At 41.7% G+C, this 20,126-nt stretch overlaps 2 protein-coding genes across 6 annotated transcripts in view; both read left to right on the forward strand.

The window, feature by feature from the left end:
• Nucleotides 1–7,054, forward strand: part of sp1 (Sp1 transcription factor) — a 41,840-nt gene extending 34,786 nt beyond the window's left edge. For all 3 annotated transcript variants that reach the window (XM_008103670.3, XM_008103668.3, XM_008103669.3), the window contains one exon: nt 1,872–7,054. In XM_008103670.3, coding sequence (XP_008101877.2) covers nt 1,872–2,191 — 320 coding nt within the window. In that variant the 3' untranslated portion in view covers nt 2,192–7,054. The remainder of the gene's footprint in view (nt 1–1,871) is intronic.
• Nucleotides 7,055–8,943: 1,889 nt separating this feature from the next.
• amhr2 (anti-Mullerian hormone receptor type 2) overlaps nt 8,944–20,126 on the forward strand; it is a 49,612-nt gene continuing 38,429 nt past the window's right edge. For all 3 annotated transcript variants that reach the window (XM_008103666.3, XM_003216739.4, XM_008103667.3), the window contains exons 1-2: nt 8,944–14,743; nt 18,678–18,815. In XM_008103666.3, the coding sequence (XP_008101873.1) occupies nt 14,497–14,743; nt 18,678–18,815 (385 nt within the window). In that variant the 5' untranslated portion in view covers nt 8,944–14,496. The remainder of the gene's footprint in view (nt 14,744–18,677; nt 18,816–20,126) is intronic.

Here is a 20,126-nt window from a genome sequence, read left to right on the forward strand (position 1 = left end):
TGTGTGTGTGTGTGTGTGTGTGTATAGGTAAAGGTATCCCTTGACGTTAAGTTCAGTCATGTCTGACTCTGGGGGTTGGTGCTCATCTCCTTTTCTAAGCCCAAGAGCCAGTGTTGTCCATAGACATCTCCAAGGTCATGTGGCCGGCATGACTACATGGAGTGCCATTACCTTCCCGCCAGAGCGGTACCTATTGATCTACTCACATTGGCATGTTTTCAAGCTGCTAGGTTGGCAGAAGCTGGAGCTAACAGCGGGCACTCACTCTGCTCCCGGGATTTGAACCTGGGACCTTTCGGTCTGCAAGTTCAGCATCTCAGTGCTTTAACACACTTCGCCATCGGGGCTCATGTATATATAATATACATACACATACACACAATGTGGAGAATATGTGGAAAGGTAGATAGATAAGTTGGGAGCCACAGCGAAGGCACCTTCCTGGGAGCAAGGTCTAATAATAATAATAATAATAAATCCCTTACAATATCCAAGATGGCTCACTGCTACAGAATCTTGGGAGCTTTAGTTTGGTATGGTACCATTATTGGCAGAGAAAGCTAAGCTGTAGGAGTTGAAATCCAATCATTTATCCTCCCTATAGAATCAATTTTATATGCATTTTTAGCTACAGAAAAGCTAAAATCAGGACAGTAAAAGAACAACACCCAGAAAATGGGAATTCCAGACAGGAAACAATCAGGGCCAGCTAATACCTCCCAACAAAGGATTCCCCCAGGTAGGAAGCAGCCAGGCTTTGAAGCTGCAAGGCTATTCAATGCTAATCAAGGTGACCAATTGCAACATTCACACTTGCCTCCCACAGACAAGAGTTCTTTCTCCCACCCTGGACCTTCCACAGATATAAACCCCACTTGCCTAGCTTCGCACAGACGTCAAAACCTCTGAGTATGTCTGCCACAGATGTGGGTGAAACGTCAGGAGAGAATGCTTCTGGCACATGGCCATAGAGCCCGGAAAACTCATAGCAACCCAGCCAGTAGGCTGTTGCTGAACAACCTATGAACTTTTAGCATTAAAGGAAAAAATGCCCAAGATTTTATCACTTAATACTGTTGGCATGTCTGGAGAAGAATAGAATGCTTCTATACCAGGCAAGGGCAAACTTTGCCCATGTCTGGAGTTAGGAATTGTAGGAGTTGAAATCCAAAACAATTTGACAGAAAACTGGGAGTTGTAGTTTGGCATGGTACTGGCTCTCTTCTGCAGGGAAGGCTAGGGACTTTGTAAAACTACAGCTCACATGACATGGCACTGAATCTGTTGCAATTGAGCTGGTGCCAGAATCCTTTCCGGGAGATCTCCTCAGTGGAGATATCTCTTAAAGGGATATCCTCTGGCTCTAAGGATTCCGTTTAGGAAGGCAAGCCAGTGGTTTTGGTATTCCCCTTTAAGCCTGGCTGAAGAAGCAAAACCAAACGGCGGCTCCAGGGCGAGGCAGGGAGGCCAAGCGCAGGCAGGCATGGCTCTTCTCTCTTCTCTTCGCTCCCTCCCTGCTTCGCGGAAGGCTTCTACTGAGCCGGTGTGGTCCGGGGGGGGGGGGGGGGCGATCCGAAGACATCAGAAACAAATGAAAAAAAGGTACTTTTATTATTCAAATTTGTAATATTTGTAAGGCAGTGAGCAGATGTTTCAATATCAATTCAAAATTAATTACGAAACGAATTTTAAACAAATTTAACGAACTAACGAAAGATTTGCTCCAGCCTAGTAGTTACTGCATTTGAGCGGTAAGGGGTTTGATAAGTCTTTAAAAACTTGATTGTATCATGCTCTGGTATTCCAGATTGCCTGAAGCTTTTGATCCTGTCCATGAATTCTTTAGTCTCATGTGCATTTCTTTCCTTCAGGGGAGAAGAAATTTGCCTGCCCAGAGTGTCCCAAGCGCTTTATGAGGAGTGATCACCTCTCCAAGCATATCAAGACTCACCAAAACAAGAAGGGAGCTGCACCCAACAGTGTGACTGTAGATGTCTCCACTGTCTCCATGGACACAGGGGCGTCAGGAGAAGGCAATGGGGTAGCAACGCAGTCTGCCCTCATTGCGACCAACATGGTGGCCATGGAGTCTATCTGCCCTGAAGGGATTGCCCGCCTTGCCAGTGGTGGTATCAGCGTTATGCAAGTAGCAGATCTCCAGTCAATCAACATCAGTGGCAATGGATACTGAGCACTGTAGACTGTGCAGCTTTGTGCAAATTTGGGATTGTTGGGATAGCCATGGGTCCAAGAGGTGAGGTCTCATTACAAAAGTGGTGAAAGATGGGTACTCAGCTGCAGTACCCAGCCTTTAAAAACCCATTTCTGACTCCCAGGAATACAGAATTAGGCCTGATTGCGTTTCAGGTCAGCCCTGATGCAAATGTCCTGGGGAAATGGGGACAGCCAGAGTTGCTTGGTTCTTTTTCCTTTGTTCCTTCACCCGTATAGCAGTCTTTCCACCCTCTTGTTTGGTATTCCAGATGCCATCATGCCTTGTTTCTAAATGTATATGATCAGTGAAATACTTTTTAGGAGAAAAAAAAATCTATATTATTATTATTATTGTAATTATATTATATAAAGTATAAAATATGTTCATTTTGATGAAAGAGGTTAAAATTGCTGTGACCAAAGTTTTGGTCGTCGTTTTGATGCCTTAACTTAGAACTTCTTGAGCTGTTAGGCTATGCTTGGACTTACGTTCAGATGCTATTTTGCATTTTACACTGTAACTATAAAAACATAAATTTGGCTTTTTGTATGCTTGGCTTTTAGGTTTATCTATCTCCACCCTCTATCCTTGGTCATTTCAGAGAAATCCCACTTCTACCCCTAAAAGGTTTTTCTTGATTATTTTCTCCATTAACTGCTTCTTTTTCCCAGCTTGGGACATACATTTGTTTCCCATCAGGCATTTTTGCCAGAACAATAAGTATCCATGATCCATAACATTTTCCAGTTTTATAGGAGGGAAGGGGCAGCAAGGGAAATTGGTAATTTGACATTGTTAATGTTTTGACAGAGATTGCTAGGTCTTCAGATGCTAGAAGTTTGTCACCAGCAGGAGAGAACATTTCTTTTTCCAGGTCCTAACATAACGTAGCCTGAAATGATATAACCTGCAGTGGAATAGAAAACCAAGTAACCTGGTATATGTGCAGTTGATGATTTATTGCATATGTGATGATTTGTTTTAAAAAAAACAAATTAAGACATGGACTTTAAAATATGTCTTGGTAGTTCAACTATGGAAGCTTGTACCTTGGGGGAAATGAGATCTATCGTGTGTGTAATGGGAAAATACTGTGGCTGTATAAGACCTGGGCGTGGGGTTAGCTTCTGCTGATGCCTTGCATTAAAATACTCTATCACTTCTCCAGTTATATTCAACTTGCTTTTGCCCAGTATTCAGTTAGCTTGCCGAGTCAAATAACCCTGACTTGGACTTTGTAGGCCTCCTTTCCCTTGTAGATGAATTACTAAGGTGTCCTTAGTTTGCAGTTATTTTTCAGCACTGAAATCCTTCCCAGCTATCACATTTCCTTCATGATAGTGTAGCTGTGTGGGAACACTCACATAAAGAAATGGATTAAGTGAGTGAGATGCTAGTGGTCCTCATAGACAGTAGACAAATATGTGAAGGTCATAATAATGGGAAAAGAAGGGATAGAGAGTTAGAATGTTGCTTGGAGTGACTTGAACAAGGCTTTGGTTTGACACTTCCACTTTCTTTTGGTTTACTTTAAAAAGCTCATGTCAGCTGCAGAGACAGGCTTTCCCCTTTTGACATTGCAGGGTCTTTTTCCAAAACTAGAAATAATTTTCTGTTATTTTTTATTTAACATCATCCCTCACCCCTACCTAAAACAAGATCAGAGGAAGGGAAATATGTGGCATAATTGTCCCTGGCACACTTTAGGTGGCATGAAGGGGGCCCGTCTTATTTTTTTTTAAAGGAATTCAGGAAGGCATGCATGGAGGTGGGACTCCCAGACTGCTGGGAATTGCTCATGCTTGCCTTAGAACAGTGGTGCCAAACTTGTGGTCCTCCAGGTGATTTGAACTTCAGCTCCCAACATTCACAGCCATTGGACAAGTTGGCAAGGGATTCTGGGAGTTGGAGGCCTAATCATCTGGAGGGCCACAAGTTTGACACCCCTGCCTTAGAAGAACAAGGTTTGTTGGCTTGTCTAAATTCAGTGTTAACACTACTGAAATGGAAGTTGGTGCTTGTACCACTTCTTTTGCCCAACCGGTTGTCCAGTGTGGTGTCTTGTCTGGTTTTCACTTTGCACAGCTGTTTGCACAATACAATCTGTGGGATATTACCTTGCATCAGAGTCAAAATGCTCCAATGCTCGCATAGTGACATAAAAAGGGTATGATCTATTCTTCTTAAACAGCTCTCTTGTCAGTCTCCCTCAAAGCACAGTATCCTGTGTGTGTGGATCATTACTGTTGGCGCTGTATCTTTTCTGTTTCTTCCACATCTTTTTGAGCTGTTAGTTAAAGCAAGACAGTTCACCTAGATGAAGCAAAGTGCCTTCCCTCAAATATTGAAAGAAAACAGCAGAGACTTTGGTACCATTGACCTAACAGTATTCATCCTGCATTTAAAAAACCAAGCAGATATTTGCCTCAATTGGAGGCCACTCTTCCTTTTCTTAAAGATGAATAGTGTATGGGCTTGGTTGGGTAGCCTGGTTTTCTTACTGCCATTGCCTTGTCCCTAAATACTGCCTATTACTTCCTCTCGACAGGGACTGAGGTTCAAATCACAGCTCCCCTTCCCTGCTACCTCTCACAGCTCTTCTCTCCTTTTCCAGCATCTCTTCTTCTGGTGTCTTTCACTGGGCCATCCTTCTCCTGCACAGAAATGCCTCTGTTTTTGTCATTGGGCTGTGATACCAATTATGTTGATTTCAAAGGCAGAAGTAGAACAGGTTTTTTGGCAGACAGGAGGAAATAAGCTCTGCCACTACATTTCTTCAGAATTTCGCTAAATATATTAACACTCATCTTTGCTAGTGGGCGCCTAGTGGCTTGCATTGTGTAGAATTTTCATGATCTTTTCAGACGTAAGGAAATTTGGCCTTCATTATTTACTGAAATGGGTCAATCAGGGTTTGTAATAGAAAACTGGTGCTCTACTTGTTCCTGTCTTCCAAAGAAAAATCTTACATGACACAATATGTCATATAAAAAGAAAGCAACGTGTGGTACGAGTTGGGGTGTGGTGAGTTGTGCAGTGAATGACCTGGTTTGTTTGGTTTTGTTTTAATTGAGATAAAAGTGTAAAGTTGAGCTCTGCTCAATTGCTTTAAAAGGAATATGAAGGTGGGAGTGAAACTTAGTGTCCCTTCCCTCTGCGGTTTAGCATGCTCTTGGTTTGGTCATATTGTTTTGCCATGCAGGTTTTGGGTGGGAAATAACCAAGAAAAGGAGTGTGCCAGTATGCTTGTGAAGTTTTAGGGCTTTTATTAAACTGAAGGTTTGATACCAGCATATAAAAGGAAGCATTTGTATCCTGATGTCCTGTTTGTCCTGTTACTGGTGACAAATTCTGATTAGATCAGAGCAAAGGAACATACCTATCCTTTCAGATCTTACTGTACTATGTCAGTGGCTCTCAACCTGTGGAACCCCAGGTGTTTTGGCCTACAACTCCCAGAAATCCCAGCCAGTTTACCAGCTGTTAGGATTTCTGGGATTTGAAGGCCAAAACATCTGGGGACCCACAGGTTGAGAACCACTGTACTATGCCTTCCATTATTCCTTGCCAATAGCTGCTCATCCACATCTAGAAGGTAACAGTTGCCCATCTCAGAGCGACATTCCTTTCCACATACTCAACAAATTAGAAATGAACTGGTATCAAAAATTATTTAACAAGCATGACATAGCCTATGAAATTTAGCAATACATATCCAGTAAATTTTAAAAGATTGAGAATTGAGCCTGTAAAAACCTGACCCCCTTCAAAGCAAAAGTAAATATGATTATTGCTTTATACACATTTTAATTACTTTTAACAGAAAGACTGTTGATATTTGTAATGACAAGGTTTGTTCAATTGTTCTGCCACATTGTTGGGAAAATGGAGATTGTTCCCTCAAAATTTCTTGGTGTTTTTGCTGGATGAGATCTGAGAAACTATGAAATAAATCCTACTGTTGTCTAGTACACTCCTAACTACAGCAGGCCACTGAATCAATTGGACTTACTTTTTGTTGACTCATCACTTAGCAATTTATTAAAGTGGCCTACTCTAATTGGGACTAACCAACACTTTTCTTAATAGAAATTCTGTTGGTGCCAAAGATACCAAGGAATGATTTAGCCATGGAAGTGTTAGTTTGAACCAAGATTCATTCAGAGGCAATATTTTCTACACAGATTTTCTAGTCGGGATAGATCCAAAAATGTGGATTTCAAAAGCACAAGTCGCTGGGTTTATTTTGAACATTAAGTCTGCATTTACAGTGATGCATCTCAGGATTCCAACAAAGAAAAGGTAGCAGTGTTAATACTGAGATGACTGAGCACATTTTTTTGTATTGGTGGAGGGAATAAAAGAAGACTAAGCTACCTACCACATGCCAAGCAACAATGAAATTAATCAAATCTATGCTAATCACTCATCCTGTTCTGTTCATGTTTCCCATGCATATTTTCTACAGTGAAGGATGTTATTCTTTAAATCTGTACGTTTTTTCTTTTTTAGCAAAAAAGCAGTGTTTCTTCACTCAGACACTGTGTGGCATGCAGTAGGAAGCAGGTTAATGCTGGAGTGGATACAATTTTGTCCTAGAGCTGGATATGTCTGTGAGGGCCATTTTGAGATACATCTTCAAAATGGGTTTATTTTTAAACAAAAAGCATCCATACAGCCTCTAAAGTACAGGAACACATGTCTCCCTCAGGACTGTTTTAAGACTAAGGAATGTATTTTCTAAAACAAATAAGGATCTAGACCAGAAGTTTCAGTTGGCTTCCCATTTTTAAAGAAAGACATCTCCTCAACCTAAAACGGGGGGGGGGGGGGGGGGGGGGGGAGGGAACAAAACAGGAAGAAAAATACCACAAAGCCACTAGAGGGCACAAGAGTATTTCTGCTGCTTATTTCTTTTCCAAAAGGTTTATCTTGTTTAATCTTCATGTTTCTTAAAGTGCAGCCAGTGATAGCAGGCCAGAAAAATTAAACTATGAATAGTAAAGAAGGGACAAGATTGTTGGTGTAAACTTCTCTACTTGCTTTCTTTCCAACCTTTTAGGTGGTTGTGCTACATATATGTTTATGTAGTAAGAACAAAAGCCATTTGTATTTGTTATAGCAATCTGTAAGTCTTTTGTAAGCAGTGGCAGTGACATTGAAATGTGCCAGTGGCAAGTGATGTCATTCCTTGCTTAATGTATGCTACAGGTTTGTTTTTTTCTGTGTACTTCTTTGTAATAACTGAAATCCAACATAGGCCATGAGTAACTTTATGCCAAATGTTTACCAGAGTTTGGGGAAGCGGTCTCCCTACAAAGAGTAGTATCTTACTGTACACTTTTACCCCTGAGAAACAGATCCACCTCTGCCCCTCTAATGCTCTTTCACAGATTTGAGCCATAGAAAAGGAAGTCCATGTATTCAACTCCAGCAGTATTTTTTCCATTGTTATAGATTATTTGATCTGGGCTGTCTTCTATCATCGTTGTGCAAAAAATAGCAATAGAAACTCCTGGAGTAGGAATAAAACTCCCTTATGAGTGCCATTTTTGGAGACTTCTACAATAGATGTCTAGGTTATGTGTTAATTTAGCTGTGGAACTTATCATCACGTTCAGGTTGCCTCTGCCATTGTTTCATAGTACAATATTTTCATACTTACAATTGAAGCTCTGATTTGAATTTGGGTGTTTGGGTGGGATATGGACTAATGTCTATAGCATCTCATGTTTTTTGCCTGTTGTGAAAATTGATTTGCCATTACTTTTTCCACTTTGGTATTGCCCCGCTACTCAGGCAGGGTCTCTTGATCCCTGAAGTCTTAATCTGCAGTCACATTTCCTTAATAGATGATTGTAAAGTGTTGTGATCTTAATGAAAGATTGTAAGGCTCACTCTCCCACTCGCAGACAGGAGGAAATGAGCTCTGCGGTGATTTCTACAATGTACAATAACCCACTCTCTTTTGTCCCTCACCCACCCTCAGGTCAGGAATTTCCAGGAAAGCAATGAAAGAAACGTTTGGTGTGGAAAGTTGTGCAGTAGCTTACAATACCTGAGAGCTTGTGAGGTTTAAAAAAGGAACTTGTCCACTCTGCTAAGTGGCAGACCCCTCCTTTCTCTCATCTGCCCTGCTTTATCAGTTTTCTTTCACATTGTGTTCTGCAGTCATGCAGTTTGTCAGCCTGTGCCAGAATAATAACACAGTGATCCTTGGTTATCTACTGGTTGAGATGGTCTTTGATGCCTCCCTGCACTGCCCAGTTGAGATAAAGATATTTTTTGCTCTCTCATTCCACAAAAAGAACTTGGCTCTGCTAATTTTTGTGGGTTATTAGAGCAGTTGGGAAGCTTTAATCATATTTAAAAACCCGTCCAAAAATCCTCTTCAAGGTGAGGATTTTATTGCAGGAATGGCAAACTCCCCTTGACTTCTTTTATACCATCTGATGTCCCCAGTTGCCAAAAAAGTAACTGTGTTCCTGAAAAATTGGTACTTTTCTACCATTGGCCGGAGGGTGGGGAGAGGGTTGGGAGGCAACTCTTCCTTTCCAGAAGAAAAGAAAATGCGGCTGCTCTGGATGTGTTACCCTCTAGTGCATCAGAGCAATCTGGCAGCCTCCAGCATTTCAGAAAGATACCAATGAATTTTGGTGGCAATGCTAGATCAAAATGCCGGTTTGTGGCAGGCTAGCCCCCAATGTGTTGTGACCCTCCTAGACCACATGCCTGATTGAATTCTTCACTATTTAAGGCAAGAGAAGGGGATAGAGCTTCATGCATTGAGAAGACTAGTCTGTCCAGGAAAGGGATCCAGATTTGACATACTGTGGGTGTGGAAGTGGAAGGGACCGTATTCGTAGAAAATTCATCAAGCTTGCAACTGGAAGTTCATTCAGTTTAGAAAAAAAGCTTTACCACTTGAGCCTTTTCAGTGTGTAACCAAAATTGAAGTCTACAAAGAAAAACAAAGCAGAGAACTATTATAGGATTTATACAGTCTTTATGTCTTCTTTAAATAACTTGTAATGCTTTTTTCAGAATGAAAAATGATTTTTGGAATCAAACGTGCCTTTACTTTTATATACAGTGTATACACGGATTGTACATAGCAAAGCCGGTGCCAATTGCCTTAGGAGATTTCTCCCTAGTATTCTGTGCCTTGGAACAGCCTTTTCTAGCTTTAATCTTGTCAGAGTCCAATATAAATGGGCAATAGGAATTCAGTAATTAACTTCTTATTCCCCCCCCCCCCCCCCTTATCCACTAGTGTGAGGATGTGTGCTTGCTACTTGCATGTTTTGAAAAGGAAGTGGGCGTTGTGGGGGGATCACTGCCTGGTTGCTATTCAAACCTGACTGCTAATGTTTAATGAGCATTTTCCATTATCTGTGATGGCTTATAATTCTCTTGCGTGGTAACATGGCTGCTTCTTTAACCTCTTGGTGCTCGCTGCACAATTTTTCAGACACTTAAGCCAACCTGTTAACAATGGCAATAAAATAATTCTCGTCTGTCTGTGTAAAAGACTGTTTTATCTTGTAATAATGTATGTCTTTTTTTTAAAAAAAAAACAATTACCGATGTAATGATGTCTGAAACACTTTTTAAAAGTGCTATTTTTGTACAAAGATTTAAAATAGTTTGGCTCCTTTGTATACTGATTACAGTTTTTTAAATGAAAGGAATAAACAAGTATCTACAGAGCTTGTATTTAATCTGGCTGGCCGAATGGATTGTCTGCGTTTTTCCATTTTGCACAATTGTTTTGTGATATGTGTTTTGAGTTTCAAATTCTTCCCTTCAATTTTCACACGTTGCTTGGGTTACTTTATGTTGATCATCTCATATTTTGTAGAATGCTGACCTTGACTGTTCTTTTATATCTCCAAAACATTTAACAGGCGAAACCTAAAATACTGTGTTGTAAAGTTTGTATTAGTATCAGACATTCTAATTTAAAAGTTACATTTGGTAATTGCCAGGACTTTCTTCACATTACCCTCTGGCTCTACAGTTTTCTAGCAGTTTTTCACATAAATATGTACTGCACACATCTTTCAAACATACCTAACACATTCTTAAATTTAAACTGATCATTTTAGTTTGTTACTGCTTGTACTTAGTGTGTAGTAGGATATGAGCATTATGACTGTAGTCCTGTAAAGTATATATGTGTACATGTGTGTGTCAAACAATGGCCTTTTCAGGCTGGCCGTGAATCACTCTGTTGAGATGAGATGAAGTCTTAAATTATAAGGGCATCCCACTGGATTGATACAGTTCTATATCCAGTGATTCTAGTGTCAAATCACTGAAATGACATAGAACTATAAAACAGAACAGAAAAAAAATACACGCCATAGGAAGTGGTGACACTGTCATGCCATTGTCTGGTCTATACAGAAAGAAAAGTAATTTATCTAAGGATTTGAAAATAGTACAATAGATTAGTCCATGATGCTTATTTTTACTTCAGTATACATTATCTACTTGGCCTTTGAATATAGAATATTGCATGGGTATATGCTAGAAGGGAAATGATGCTGTGTGTATTATATATCATTAGACTTCATTGGACCATCTGGTGAAGCTAGGTGGGCATTTGATTCATTTGATTCAATTATCAGTATCATACTGATGTTCTTGAGCAAAAAGTGTGAAATCAAGACACTCAACAAACCGCTAAAGCATTGATGGTGAAATTGTGGATCTCCAAACATTGGATTCTAAACTCACCAAGTCTTAGCATTGCTGTGCACAAGACTGATGGATGTTATGATTATCTTGACTTACAGATTCCCTATTCCAGTAAATTTTGTATTGGTAGAACTTTTCTATATACTTCCACTAGCATCTCATTCGACCGTAGAAATGGATGAATGAAAAGAGATAGATAGATACCGCCACTTGAGATGTATCAATGCTGTTCAAGTGATGTTTACCATTCCTAAGTATATACAGATAGAAGTCATGGGCAGGACGCTGATGAGAGCCAGGAGTGGTGAAGTGCTGTGTCTACATTGAGGCTGCTTTATCGTTCAGAAGTTACAACACAACAGTGTTGCCAACCGCAGTAAGAAAAGTGGAGCTGGTAATCTCACTTTATGCCAGTTTTTTTTTTCCGTGTCAGGAGCAACCTGAGTTTGCTTCTGGTGTGAGAGAATTGGCCGTCTGCAAGGACATTGCCCAGGGGACGCCCTGATGTTTTGATGTTTTACCATCCTTGTGGGAGGTTTCTCTTATGTCCCCGCATGGAGCTGGAGCTGATAGAGGGAGCTCATCCGTGCTCTCCCCGGGTGGGATTCGAACCTGGCAGCTTTCAGGTCAGCAACCCAACCTTCATGTCACAAGGCTTTTATCCCCTAGGCGACCGAGGGCTCCTCTTTATGCCAGTTAAAGAAGTGTTTACACAGTCAATGTCTACTCATTGACATTAGCTGTTCAGAAGCGCCTGTGAGGAGAAACCTGGGGAACTTTGTAGAAACATCTATTCAGATGCTGTTGCTACTGGGGGAGAAAGCTGATAAAAAGAGTTTTAATCCACTGTCATAGCTGAAATGTTACTGTTTAATCATCTCAGGATTCCTGTTTGCTAAGCATGCATGTATTAAGATAAGCCTCAAAACACAGCACCACTCTGAACCCAGCTCCAAGGTGAGATGTAAATACCAGAGATGAAGGGGGTTTGTAAGGAAGACATATTTCCAATCCAGATTCTAGATTTCACTTCTTCCATAAGAATATTGTGAAAGCTCTAAAGGAAGGCTAACCTGATAACAGCACTAGGAAATAACAACACATTTGGGGGGGGGGGGGGTGTCAAATTTTGGCTGGCTCCAACTATATCCTTTTCGTTTGTATTTAAATGCAAAAGCAAAGACTTCCACTATTTATAAATACATAAACACCCCTAGTTTCACCCTGTCTCAACTTGATTCTCTGCTGTAGCCCAACAGCTATATCAGTAGCTATCCATTCATTTAATACATGTCCCACCTTTCTCCCCAAATGTAGTTCAAGTGTTACCGAAACCCAGAACCCTAAAATTCACAACCCAGAGAGGTCAGATCAGATGGCCACAGAAGGTCCCGCCCGGCTGATGACCTTTCCCCCACATACAGTTACACAACCACCCAGAGGGGAGACATGGGGCTAATCCCATTCCTCTGGGCAGTTGACACCCCCCCCCCCCCATGATCATCTTCCCTGGCCTACAGTGAACCCCTCCACCCAACAATGAATTGATCCCTAGCCAGCCCGAAAGGTCCTCGAGTCACCATCAAGGTGTGTTAGCACCCCATCTCCCATCCAGGGCCAGTTGTGAGATCTTGGCTGACAGTATTAAAGTCCATCAACCTTGGATCTTCCCCACATTGTCTCCAACACCCAAAGAAGGCAGACACAGAAAACAGCCACAAGATCCAACTGAGCAATGACATTTATTAAATTTCCTGCCAGACTAGGGAATCAACTGCAGCAGTGGATGGTGCACCACCAATCAGCATGCTAATTGTACTTTGCACCATTCCGGAGCAAAAATCCATTCTTTGAATTGCTGTCAAGTCTCTATAAATGTCTATGTATCCATTGCTTTATGTCTGATTTGAAAGTGCTTTCTCTCCAACAACCACTTTTGGCCGAAGTGAATAAAATACCTGGCCCTTGCCTTCACGCTGCCGTGTCTCATTTCAGAATGGCGTACAGGTATACTGGGAACTTGAACCCACGGTGTAGCAGAGCTGAAATGACAACACATGGCATTCAGTTAAAAAAAAAAAGTGGACACAAAACTTAGGGACCAAGGTCTATAGCCAGTCTCCCTAGTTCACCCCAGGGCTTGCTAGAATGTCCTTATGTTGAAGTCGGCAATATGTGGTGGGAATGTTTTATGGTTTTTTTCATGTCAGCCCTATCTCAGCTCTATTTTTGATGACATGCATAGAAAAATCTTCTAATCTGTAAGGCAACAAATTTAAATGAACTTTTCATGGTAATAGAGTGTTATCCCCTTATCTACTGATTCAATATCCATGGTTTCACTTATTTGCTATTCAAATAAATATCCTCCCTCTTCCCCAACAGTGTTTGTGGGTCTCTGTTGGTCTTCCAGTGTGATTTTATGTTATGCTTCCAGTTCAAGCATCGTCAAATATATAGTTCACTTTTGTCCATGATTTCAGGTATCAATGAGTAGTCTTGGAATGTATCCCATGTGGATGTAGAGATACAGATTGACTGACTTAGTGTAGTCACATATACCATATCTACATTTATCAAAATGTTTTTATTATCTATATTTTGATTTTATGTGCTTTTGTGTTTATACGTGTTTTTGTTTTATAGCAGGCAGTAAGAGCTATTTCAAAGAAGAGGAATCGACACTATGGGCAGAGGTAGAACTATGCAGCTAGGCCATAACAAACTTTAGGACATTTATGGGCCATAGTCCTGTGCTATACTTTGAACAGTAGGTATGTTATTGCAAATAGACGCTCACTTCCCAGCTTAGAACAGGCATCCTTAACAAGACCTTAGCTAATAGGGATTTTATGAGTATAATGAAGGCTGAAACGGGGACTTTCTATATACAAACTTATCACAGAGCCATCATCTTTCCTCAAAGAAAAACAAATTCCCTTCCCAGACCCCTTGGTAAAGGAGGGAATTGAAATGTGAAAAACAATTATTGGTGACATCAGGAGAGAGAAATGCATGATTATATATAGTAGTTGCAAAAATACAAATAATTTTCTTAAACTGAGCAGTGAGGAAGAGGAAGAGTTGATTTCACAGTCTTGATTTAACTTTGGGCACTGAATAATAGCAAGTGAAACAGGTCTCTTAATACATAGTCTGGTGTGTGTGTTTGCAGTTTAATCTTGAACAGAATCCTCTGAGTGGGTCTTTAAACTTTGTTGATAATCATATTCTACCCCCAGACAGTTCTTTGCCTCCCACAGTTTCTACTCCCACAAATACTTAAACCTGAAATGGTGTCCTTGGCCTACCTAGAATTGAGTTTTTGTGAGGGAGTGATTTTTCCGGAATGAACGCAGCTGCTTCATTCTGTGAGCCCAACCATGCTGGCTTTAAGATTCATCTTGTCCTTCCTTGGCTTTATGTGCAACCCCCTCCCTCCATCACTAGCTCACAACAACTAGCCCCATCCCACTTGCTGTAGCTGGCCCAAGTCCTTCCCACCTGGGAAGGAGGGACTCCAAAGTGGGCAAAGTGGGTTGGTCAGCCTACCCAGTTCAGGTCCTGCTGAAAAGTACATGGGGTCTGGGCGCTCACTTTGGCCTGGCTGGCTGCTGGTCCTGGCTTCCCAGGGATGGCACACAAGTGTGGCTGAAAAACGTAGCTGTCTCTCCTATGGATCTGATGCTCTGACCAACGGCTTGGAACACCTCCATGGCTTAATCTTGGATGGCGGCCGTAACGGCACCATTCAATGCCCTCATAATCAATGCTGTTTCGGCATCTGGAACCTTACTCAGGGGCGCCTCCAAGTCAAGGTGCAAGGTAAGGACCAATAGACGTTATTTTTGCAGGGCATCCTGCAGCAATTTTGCTATAGTTTTTCAATGAATATCTCATAGAGTCTCAACCAATTCAACATAGTTTGTGTCAGTCACAAAAACGTTTCTGGAGTATAACAACTACTGTACTTTCAAAGTAGGTACTGCACTGCTAAACAGGAAATAATACTTTCAAACCAGGAACAATTTTTTTTGTTACATCGTGCTATCTGTGTCATGCTGATGTTCTTGAGCAAAAAGTGTGAAATCAAGACACTCAACAAACAGCTTAAAGCAGTGAGGGTGAAATTATGGGCCTCCAAACATTGGATTCTAAACCTCATCAGTGTTAGCATTGCTGTGATCAAAACTGATTATCTTGACTACACATTTTCTTACATACTGTAATCAACAGGTCAGGACAGGTCTGATGGATATTTTGGCATTGTAGTTGCTGTTGTGTGCTTTTAAGTCAATTTGAATTATGGTGATCTTAAGTTGATCTTTCATTGAGGTTTGCTTGGTAAGATTTCTCAAAAGGGCTTTTTCATACCCTTCCTCTGTGGCTGAGAGTGTGACTTACTCAAATACTCCTGTGGAATTCTACATCAGAATTACACATACACTCATCATCTAATGCAGGCATGGGCAAACTTTGGCCCTCCAGGTATTTTGGACTTCAGCTCCCACAATTCCTAACAGCCAGTAGGCTGTTAGGAATTGTGGGAGTTGAAGTCCAAAACTACAAGTCACTTCTGGTGTGAGAGAATTGGCCGTCTGCAAGGATGTTGCCCTGGGGACGCCTGGATGTTTTTGATGTTTTTAACATCCTTGTGGGAGGCTTCTCTCATGTTCCCGCATAGAGCGGGAGCTGATAGAGGGAGCTCATCCACGCTCTCCCTGGGTTGGATTCGAACCGGCAATCTTCAGGTCAGCAACCCAACCTTCAAGTTATTAGTCCTGCCGGCACAAGGGTTTAACCTACTGCACCACCGGAGGCTCCAAGGGCTATCTATACAAGGTACAGTAGAGTCTCACTTATCCAAGCCTCACTTATCCAAGCTTCTGGATTATCCAAGCCATTTTTGTAGTCAATGTTTTCATTATATCGTGATATTTTGGTGCTAAATTCGTAACTACAGTAATTACAACATAACATTACTGCGTATTAAACTACTTTTTCTGTCAAAGTTGTTGTATAACATGATGTTTTGGTGCTTAATTTGTAAAATAATAACCTAATTTGATGTTTAATAGGCTTTTCCTTAATCCCTTCTTATTATCCAAGATACTCTGTTATCCAAGCTTCTGCCGGCCCATTTAGCTTGGATAAGTGAGACTCTACTGTATATGTAAATGAATGTTGTGTTTAGACATGAGTCCCAATTCTAAGATATTTCATTGTGTATATACAAATATGAAGTCCCAAACATTTCTGGTTCCAAGCATTTTGAGTAAGGGATACTTAATCTGTAATGAAAAGAAGGAGTTAGAAAACACCCCAACTGGCCTTCTCCACACACACATGCAATAACAAACACACACAGAGAAAGGGAGAGATGTTCTTTATACCCTTCAGACCAAAGAGTGTTGGTAAGTTGTGGCTACTATGGAGAGAGAGAAGGAAGATGAGTGAAAGAGCAGAGACTATCAGTGAGTATCAAAAGCAGCACCTCCCACCTTCCCTTGGCCATTCTGGGAATCACACAGCCCTCCAGATATTATGGAACTGCAGGTCCCAGCAGCCCCAGCCAGCATAGCCAACAGTGAAGAGTACTGGGATTTGCAGTTCAACACCCAGAAGCGTTTATGGTTCCCACCCCTTGCCGTGTGCCATGTGCAACCATTCCATATTTTACTCCTAAACAGATTCTTTTTGAGAGATAAGAAGGTAGGGCCGGGATGGAGGGAAACAAGAAAAAGATAGAAATGGATAATTGTGTTTAGAGTTCTGGTAAATAAAATCAGTGAATGAGGCAGGACAATGTGTTCCTTGCTGGATCAAAAAGAGGTGCATTTTTAATTATGTTTTCTATGTAGGTTGGTAGCTGACCCCGTTTCAAAGACTCAAGTGTGTGCAAGTGCAGAAGTATGTAACATAAAAAAAACAAATCCCTGACTGATTGAAAGTGGGAGGGCATGAGGGGACAATGAATGTGGGGAAATGTCTTAAATGATGTTTAAAAACCCAGATTTAAACTTAATTTGCAATTATCCATATTGCAGTCACAATCTCCAAATGAAGAACTGTTATAACCACAGGCAAATTAACACACACCGAAGCCTACTATTCTCTAATTTAAGAAACGGCATAGCAGTATCCCAAAAGTGTGATTATAACTATTAAAACAGGAGAAGTGAGAACAGGAATAAGGTAAAAGGTAAAGGTTTTCCCCTGATATTAAGTCTAGTCGAATCTGACTCTGGGGGTTGGTGCCCATCTCCATTTCTAAGCTGAAGAGCCGCCGTTGTCCAAAGGTCATGTGGTCGGCATGACTGCATGCAGCGCCGTTACCTTCCGGCAGAAGCGGTACCTATTGATCTACTCACATTTTGCATGTTTTTGAACTGCTAGGTTGGCAGAAGCTGGGGCTAACAGTGGGAGCTCACTCCACTCCCCGAATCTTTTGGTCAGCAAGTCCAGCACTTCAGCAATTTAACCCGCTGCGCCATCAGCTTCAAAGCCTGGCTGCTTCCTGCCTAGGGGTTCCTTTGTTGGGAGGTGTTAACTGGCCCTGATTGTTTCTTGTGTGGAATTCCCCTATTTTTGAGTGCTGTTCTTTATTTACTGTCCTGATTTTAGAGCATTTTAAATACTGGTAGCCAGATTTTGTTCATTTCCATGGTTTCTGTTGAAATTGTCCATATGCTTGTGGTTTCTCTGTGTAGTTTGACATGGTGGTTATTAGAGTGGTCCAGCATTTCTGTCCTCTGCCATAGATGTGGGTGAAACGTCAGGAGAGAATGCTTCTGGAACATGGCCATACAGCCCCGAAAACTCACAGCAACCCAGGGTTGAGATTGGTTAGTACCTGGTGGAAGGCCACCAGACAATGCCAGAGATCTTCCACTAGGACTTGGAAGTTCCTACCTAAAATCCCAGAGAGATAATGCCAGAGTTTGAAAATTGAGAGCTAGAAGGATCATGTACCTGCCCTTTCATACTGTCATGCCAGAGTGCATCTGCACTATAGAAATAATGCAGTTTGACACCACTCTAACTGCCATAGCTCATTGCTATATAACCACGAGAGAGGAAGTTTTACAAGGTCTTTAGGCTCCTCTGCTAAAGAGTGTTGGTGCATCACCAAACTATAACTCCATTGATTCCACTAAACCATGGCAGTTAAAGTGGTACCAAACTGCATTATTTCTACAATACAGATGCACACTTGGGTTCTGAGATTTCAGATCCAAAATCTGAAACCTAGGGAAAACCCCTTGTGATTTTTGCCATGCCCGACAGTGTCACAGAAGGTGGAACATAGCAATGCTCAAAATGATCCTATTGGAAAGGGCAATCCCTGATGATATTATCAAGCATGGTATAGCAACATAGAATACACTAGCCAAAAAAAAAAAAAACAACGCCCAGTTTAACAAATGAAGGAAATGGGAAAAGATACTGTTTTTCAGGCAGCACTCTCAGACTGTCTTTCCTCCCTTTTGTTCTGATGACTGGAGAATTGGGGCCAGGCTCTGAGACTCAGGTAACCCTAGGCTCAAAGCAAGCCTATGGCCTGAATGAGTAAAAGTAATAGTGCTGAAGCCAGCAATCTTGATAATGTTAGAAAAAACATTGACACATAAAGTGCTCCTTCTTTGAATCCCAGATGACTTTTTCCTTACAAGAGAAAGTCTCCTACCTTAAGATGATAGAGCCCCCTGATTTCTCTGTTTTTCCCTACTCTCTCTGTCCCCCGCTTTCCTCATTCTAGGTTGCTGGATCAGTGAAGAGGACAGCTGTGATTCTCCAAACTGCGAGTTCCGGTCCGCTGCTGGCTTGCTGTCCTGTAGGTGCCGTTCGGATCTGTGTAATGCTAATATCAGCTACATTGAACCCAGAGAGAAGCAGGGTAAGAAGTCTGCATGGTCTGGGGTCAGTAGAAGGTCTTAGGTCTTGTTTGACTGCAGGATCCATCACTCCTAACCATTGGCTTTGCTGTCTGGGGCCAGTGGGAGCTGGAGGTGAAGAGCTGAAGATATACACAGGATAGAATGGCAGGGCAGTGACATAGTGATGGTGATCCAGTCCTCTTAGATCTTGTTTGACTGCAGGGCCCATCACTCTTAATTAACTTCATTGGCTGGGGCCAGTGGGAGCTGGAGTTGAACATATTCCCTATCTACTCAAACAACCAAGAGGGAACTAACCTCACCATACTAGAGCATGAATCCACTTTAAATCCGGTTTCTGCCTCCTGAAGAATTCTGGGGTTTGTAGTTTAAGGAGGGTCCTTTAAAATGCTCTGCCAGACAGGTTCTGGTCCTCCCTAAACTACAATCCCCAGAATTCAGCAGGAGGCAGAAATTGGATTAAAAGTGGATCCATGCTATGGTGTGATGAGACAGCATGTGATCCCCAGATATTTCCATCTGTGGATGACCATTTAAACCAGTGGTTTTCAACCTGTGGGTCCCCAGGTGTTTTGGCCTACAACTCCCAGAAATCCTAGCCAGTTTACCAGCTGTTAGGATTTCTGGGAGTTGAAGGCCAAACATCTGGGGACCCACAGGTTGAGAACCACTGGTTTAAACCGTCATGCCTTAATGACGGTTTCATAGGGAGTCATAGTTTGGTGCGGCACCAAGCTCTCTTTGGCAGAGAAGGCCAAAGAAACAAGAGTAGAATTCAAAATGATCTTAACAGATTAGAGAGATAGGCCAAAACTAACAAAATGAAATTCAACAGGGACAAATGCAAGATACTCCACTTAGTCAGAAAAAAATGAAATGCAAAGATACAGAATGGGGTACAGTACGTAACAACAGTACGTGTGAAAAGGATCTTGGAGTCCTCGTGGACAACAGGTTAACATAAGCCAACAATTTGATGCAGCCGCTTAAAAAGCCAATGAGATGTTTGCCTGCATAAATAGGAGTATAGTGTCTAGATCCAGGGAAGTCATGCTACCCCTTTATTCTGCCTTGGTCAGACCACACCTGGAATACTGTGTCCAATTCTGGGTACTGCAATTGAAAGGAGATGTTGACAAGCTGGAATGTGTCCAGAGGAGGGTGACTAAAATGATCACAAGTCTGAAAAACAAGCCCTATGAGGAGCAGCTGAAAGAGCTGGGCATGTTTAGCCTGCAGAAGAGAAGGCTGAGAGGAGACATGATGAGGGCCATGTATAAATATGTGAGGGGAAGTCATAGGGAGGAGGG

Source organism: Anolis carolinensis, chromosome 2, assembly GCF_035594765.1.
Source record: "Anolis carolinensis isolate JA03-04 chromosome 2, rAnoCar3.1.pri, whole genome shotgun sequence".
In the NCBI taxonomy this organism is placed as follows: Eukaryota; Metazoa; Chordata; class Lepidosauria; order Squamata; family Dactyloidae; genus Anolis; species Anolis carolinensis.